This window comes from Onthophagus taurus, chromosome 2 (assembly GCF_036711975.1).
Source record: "Onthophagus taurus isolate NC chromosome 2, IU_Otau_3.0, whole genome shotgun sequence".
Lineage (NCBI taxonomy): Eukaryota > Metazoa > Arthropoda > Insecta > Coleoptera > Scarabaeidae > Onthophagus > Onthophagus taurus.
Window position 1 is genome coordinate 28,647,520 of NC_091967.1, and position 6,316 is coordinate 28,653,835.

The window sequence follows — 6,316 nt, forward strand, 5'->3', positions numbered from 1 at the left end:
GCAAATTTTAGTTACTGGCCGCGTCAAACGACCATGGTTTGTTTTGATTGTCAAAACTCGAACGACGTTGTCAATTCCCGGGTGCAGTGCTTCGATTCGACCCATTTCCCACTGTAGAGGGCGTAATTCATTGCGGATTATTACAAGATCTCCAATCGATGGACTTGACACAGATACATTCCATTTTTGTCTCTGCTGTAACGCATGCAAATATTCTTGTTGCCATCTCTTCCAAAAATCTCCCATCATCCTTTGAATCAATTTCCAGCGACTCATACCACTTATCGACTCTTGGGTTAAATTGGAATCTACAACAAAAGAAGAAACGGGTTCCAAGCACAGAAAATGTGCTGGGGTTAAGGGTTGAAGATCATTTGGATCTTCGCTTAGAGCTGACAATGGTCGTGAGTTGAGGACGGCCTCTATTTGAGTGAGAAGGGTGTAAACTTCTTCGAAGGTAAGTCTCTGTTCCCCCAAGACTCTTAATAAATGTGATTTTACTGATTTCACCCCAGCTTCAGCGACTCCATTAAAATGTGGCGCTCCAGGAGGGTGAAATTGCCATCGTAGCTCTAATTTTTCGCTGGCATCTTGACCCATTTGTTGTAATTTATTGTAGGCTCCCACGAAATTGGTTCCTTGGTCCGAAAGGATTAATGAACATCGACCTCTCCGGGAGATGAATCGCCGCAACGCAGCTATGAAGGCATCTGTGGAAAGATCTGAAACCAATTCCAAATGAGTAGCCTTGGTGGAAGCACAAACAAACACAGAAATATAAGATTTCACCGAACGGGCTCCTCGGCACCGACTTATCGTAGTGTAAATGGGTCCAGCAAAATCCACAGCCACCGTGGAAAACGCCTTTACTGCTGCCAACCGAAAACTAGGAAGATCGGCCATCCAGGGAGCATATGACTTAGGCTTGCATCGAAAACACCGAATGCATCTGGAGATGACTCGGTAAATCAGACTTCTTGACCCGAGGATCCAATATTGATGCATCACAAGAGATTGTAGTGTACGTTGACCGGGATGAAGATGTTTTCGGTGTATTTCTTCCACAAGAAGTTCACTTACACGACTATTTTTCGGTAACAACACTGGATGTTTATGATCGAATGGAATCACTGCGTGTTTTAAACGTCCCCCAACCCTAATTAAACCCTCTCTATCAAGGAATGGAGCTAATTTTCGAAAAGGTTTAGGGGGTAGCTGATTCCTTTTATGGAGGCAAACAACGAAGAAAAATGTTGGTTTTGTACATGACGGAGAATAGTGGTTAATGCCCGTTGAATTTCAAATAAAGATAAGTTTATAGTAATATAACTCTTTTTTTTACATTGAGTGGTAAATCTTTGAACATATGCCAAAATACGCTGTATTTTGGTCAGAGATGAAAATTTAATTAAAAGAATGTCGATGACATGTCTATTAATTTCAATAGTTTGAACGAAGATTGGTTGTTGTTCACACGTGATTTCTGTTGTTTTGTCCTCTTGACCCACTGTCCGCGGGATTATCAAAAGAGGGAATGTATCGCCAAGACTTTGAAGAAAGAATGTTTTGTATATGGGACACACGATTTGCAATGAAAACTTTCCATCGGCTTGGTGAGGATGCAATAAATGCCAAAGTCACTTGTGAATCAGACCATGCAGTGATGGATTCAAGATTTGTGAGGGGAGACAAGATTTCTTTAAGATTCTGCAACAGATCGACAAGAAGAACTGCACCACACAACTCGAGACGAGGAATGGAAATTGTTTTTAAAGGTGCGACACGAGATTTAGCACATACAAAAGACGTTTGGATAGCGTTCGGAGTTTGACAGCGTAAATACGCTACTGCGCAATACCCTTGTTGGGATGCATCACAGAACAAATGAAGTTGAATAGACTGGGTTTGAAGAGGGATCATTAAGCGAGGTAAGTTCCATTCTGATAATAATGGAAGATTATTTTTAAAAGTTACCCAATTTTCAGTTATATGAAATGGAGGAGGTTCATCCCAGGAAATTTTCAGCTGCCATAATTGTTGCATGAACACCTTTGCTTTGAAAGTGCAAGGTGTTAGGAAACCCAATGGATCATAAATCCGAGCAATTTCCGAAAGGATTGAACGTTTAGAACAGTGATTTGGACGGGAAGAGTAGGAATAATTGAATTGATCCATGGTTGGATCCCACTGCAGACCCACAACTTTGACGTAGTTGAGTTCATTGGCGTCCATCGATATTGGCTTCTGTAAATGTGTTTCCGATACTGCTTGTAATAGGTTGGTACAATTACTTGCCCACTTTCGAAGTTCGAAACCTCCTTTTTTTAGTAAATTAATTAGTTCCTCTTGCAGTTGTAAAACCTCGTCGATCGACGGTGCTCCCGCCACAATATCATCAACATAGATGTGATTTTTCAACACGGCTGTAGCCCTTGGATATTCATCAGCGTGAAGATTGGCGAGTTCTAGAAGGGTACGTAAGGCCAGAAAAGGAGATGAGGCAATTCCATACGTGACTGTATTTAATGCGTATTCTTGAATTGGTTCAGTCGGGGTGAAACGCCAAAGGATACGTTAAGCCCCGGTCAACCGGTGATATCAAAATCTGTCGATACATCTATTTTATGTCGCAGATGAACGCAAAATTAAAACAGCGAAAAGACAATAAGATCTTAACAATATCTTGCTGTAGCTTGGGTCCTATCAACAATGTGTCATTAAGTGATTGACCGTTGGATGTGGTCGCCGAAGCATCAAAAACCACTCGCAATTTGATGGAGGAGCTGGTGGGACGGAGAATACAATGATGCGGGATATAATAAGTGGCAGAAGGTAAAGGATCCGAAGAAGAGATAAGGGACATATGATTAAGCTGAAGATAGTCTTTCATAAACTTGACATACTCGAGACGTAACGTTGAATTGTGCAACAATCTCTTTTCAAGAGAAATAAAACGCTTCAATGCATTTTGGTAAGAGCTTCCCAACAGTGGAGTATTTTTTTTAAAAGGCAAAGAAACCATAAATCTTCCTGTTTCAGTTCTTTTATAATTTGTAACGAAATGTCTTTCGCATATTTCATCTTCAGGTGATGACGTAACTGGGTTCGGAACTGATTCCAATTCCCAAAAATTCTGAATCGTCTTTTCCAAAGAGGCATTGGTGGTTGAAAGACATGTCGAGTTGTGGGTTGCATCGGAAAGAGAAGACTTCCCCATAAGAATCCATCCAAAAACGGAATTGACAGCGATGGGCTCATGAGATCCGCCCTGAATGCGACCTTCGGTAAATATCTGAGGAACCGATTCCGCTCCCAGTAAGAGATCGACCGAGATGGTAGGAATGTTGTTATCTGAATTTATGTTTAGGTGTTTAAGATGTGAGTACAGGGAAGCAATAGAGGAAGCTGAGGGTTGATTGGAGCAAATGCTTGGGGTTATAATAGCTTTGAATTGGAAGGGTGGTTTTTGACCATGAATAGATTGAACGGAACAATCAATTGATCCCTTTTTACAGATCGACGTCATCGAGTTCAGTCCTTGAATCTCTATACAAGATGTGTATTTTCTAGGTATGTGTAACTTCTTTGAGAGCCTTTCCGATATGAAATTTGACATACTTCCAGAGTCAATTAAAGCATTTACTTTATGTAATATTCCAAAATTATCTCGAATGTGTACGGGTGTTATTGGCAATATAACATTATGAGGTATGTCGTTTGTTTCAGAAGACATTTTATGTGAGGAAGTCCCCACATGAATAGCTGCAGAGCCTGGACCCTTAAGATGAAGTGACGAGTGATGATGCTGGTTGCAAATGCGACAGGTACGGTTAGATGAGCAATTATGTGTGGCATGGTTTTGGCTAAGGCAGTTACGACATAAATTGTGCTCTCGAGCAATTGCCAACCTTTCAATAGCTGATTTTCCATTAAAAACGTGGCATCGATAGATGGGATGCATTTCTGGGCATAAAATACATTTAGATGATTGCGGTTTTGCGGAAAGATGTTCAAGTTTCAGATTCACTGCCTTTTCCCGTGTGTTGGGCTTGAACCGCATAAGGGAAGTTTTATCCCCCGACATTAGTAAGACGGATTCTAGTGCCTTTGCTCTCTTTTCAAGAAAGGTCATTAGCTGAACATATGTTGGAATGTCGGTATCAGTATGTTCTGCTTCGTAGGTGGTTCTGATTGCGTCTGTCAATTTTGGAAGCACTAAATTGAACAGAAAGAAATCCCATTGTTCTACGGGAAATCCTAAGGTGCGGAAACCCTCAACATTCTCATGAAATGTGTCAATTAATGCTCGAAAATTCTTTACAGATTCGTCTTTCAGAGGTTTTACATGAAAAATTTCCAAGAAATACAATGTGGCTAAATGCCGTTTATTATTGTATCTTCCCTTTAAAGTATTGTAAGCCGTTTCATAATTAGCCTCTGTTACTGGCAATCCCTTTAAAAGATTAAAGGGTTCTCCCTTTAAAGAGGTGAGAAGGTACTGGTACTTGACAATGGATGACAACGAATTGTTTTCATGAACCAGGGTCCGGAACAGGTCAAAAAACGTATGCCAGTCTTTGTAATTACCATCAAAAGTTGGCAGTGAGATTTTATTGAGCTTCGGAGCTTCTGGTAAGGGAACATCCCTACTTGTTGTAGGAGGTGGCGAACGTTGATGGAAGGCGGCTTTAATGGTATAGTAAACAGTAGATGCGTTTTCTCGAACTTTATCGTGAGTCTCAAAGTCAGCTTCGTCAATGATTCCAATAATGGCATTATGAGCTGTTTGAAAATCTTTATAACTATTCTCAATATCCTGCGCTCGTTCAAGAAAAATGGAATTTGTTAGAGGATCAGAGGGATCTTTACTGAGAGCTAGGCATTCTTGTAAGTGATTAGAGGCGCTAGTACGGCGTAAGGTGAGTCTTGTAAGCTTTTCGGCGCTCATGGTGAGATAAAAGAAAATAATATATATATTTTTTTTAGATAATGAATTAGGAAGATAAATTTTAATTATCAACGAGTCACAATTTGAGGAATAAGAGTGAGAAATAATTCTCGAGTACGAAACGGACAATGTTAAATTCAACAAGGTGAAGAATTAAACAAAGGCGTATTATTAGAAATACTTCGTTTAAATAGGTAATGACGATTTAGGCTGAATTCGACCAATAAGGTAAGAATCAGAATTTGAACATAAAAGGTGATGCTAAAAATAGCTTGATCCAGTTTTTGGTACCAGATGTTCGAAACGTCGAACGTGGAGGACCGAAAAAACGTGGATAAAATTAATGAGAAATGGGGTAAAATGATGGCGTAACGACGCAAAAGTAACAAATAAGCCAAAAAGAAAAATGATATTTGGGAATAAGATCCGGCTCGAAGGACCAATGTTTGCGCAGGCAAGAAGCCAGACAACAACTTTAAATAAAGGGCTGATTCGTAGATTCGTGATAAAAATGTACTAAAGGTTAATAATAGATCGGTGTGAAATTAATGGTATTATTATATTGTTCCCCTTTTTTATACATAAAAAAACTTACGATTTTATCGGAATTGCACTGACTCGTGGTCGATTGTTCGCGATCTCGAACAGAAGAGAGCGATCTCTCTGTCGATCAAATTGAATATTCGAACGAATCGGGTGCACATGCGCATCGCGGTCCGTCCTTTTAGCGTGGATTAAACAATAAGATCGATTAAAATGACGGAGATAAGGAAACTAGTTTTAAAGAGATTGTAGCTAATGATGAGTTAACCGAAAATAATGCGACTTCCTTAAATGATCATGTTGATGACACTATTACTAGCGATAAGTTTACAAGTGATGTTTACCTGTTGTTCGTTTAAATTTGTAAAACGTTATTTAAAAGGGGAGGTAGTGTAGGATACTGTAATTATCGATAATGAAGTAAGCTAGAATAAGATGACGCAATATATAAGAATATGTCGTGTTGTAGCGTAAAATAAATGATCGTTATAAAAAAAACTGTACTTGATGAAACCAAGAGTCTGTCTGTTTTATTAAATATACAACACTAAGCAGAAAGTTCATTCTGCCCTCCTGCGTGGCAAGCCATTCAGCCGTCATTTCAAAAGCAGCGAAGCTCAGAAGCATGCCATCTCCTTTCTCCTCTGACAAGTAACACTAGGGAAGTGCCATGCGGCGATTTTCTTGAAGTTTAGCACACAAGTAGTGTATATGTTACCGACAATCTCCGTTACGCCGGCACACCTAAGATTGACTAGGCAATTCGCACATTGCCCGAGCATTTTTGACCAAGTCCGAAATAACTTTTAATTTCGGGTTTTGCCT

At 39.8% G+C, this 6,316-nt stretch overlaps 1 protein-coding gene across 1 annotated transcript; it reads right to left on the reverse strand.

Moving 5' to 3' along the window:
* Positions 1-2,617: 2,617 nt before the first annotated feature.
* LOC139432692 (uncharacterized) lies at positions 2,618-4,948 on the reverse strand. Its single transcript, XM_071201455.1, has one exon. The coding sequence runs from the start codon at positions 4,946-4,948 to the stop codon at positions 2,618-2,620; it is 2,331 nt and encodes a 776-aa protein (XP_071057556.1).
* Between the last annotated feature and the right edge of the window lie 1,368 nt (positions 4,949-6,316).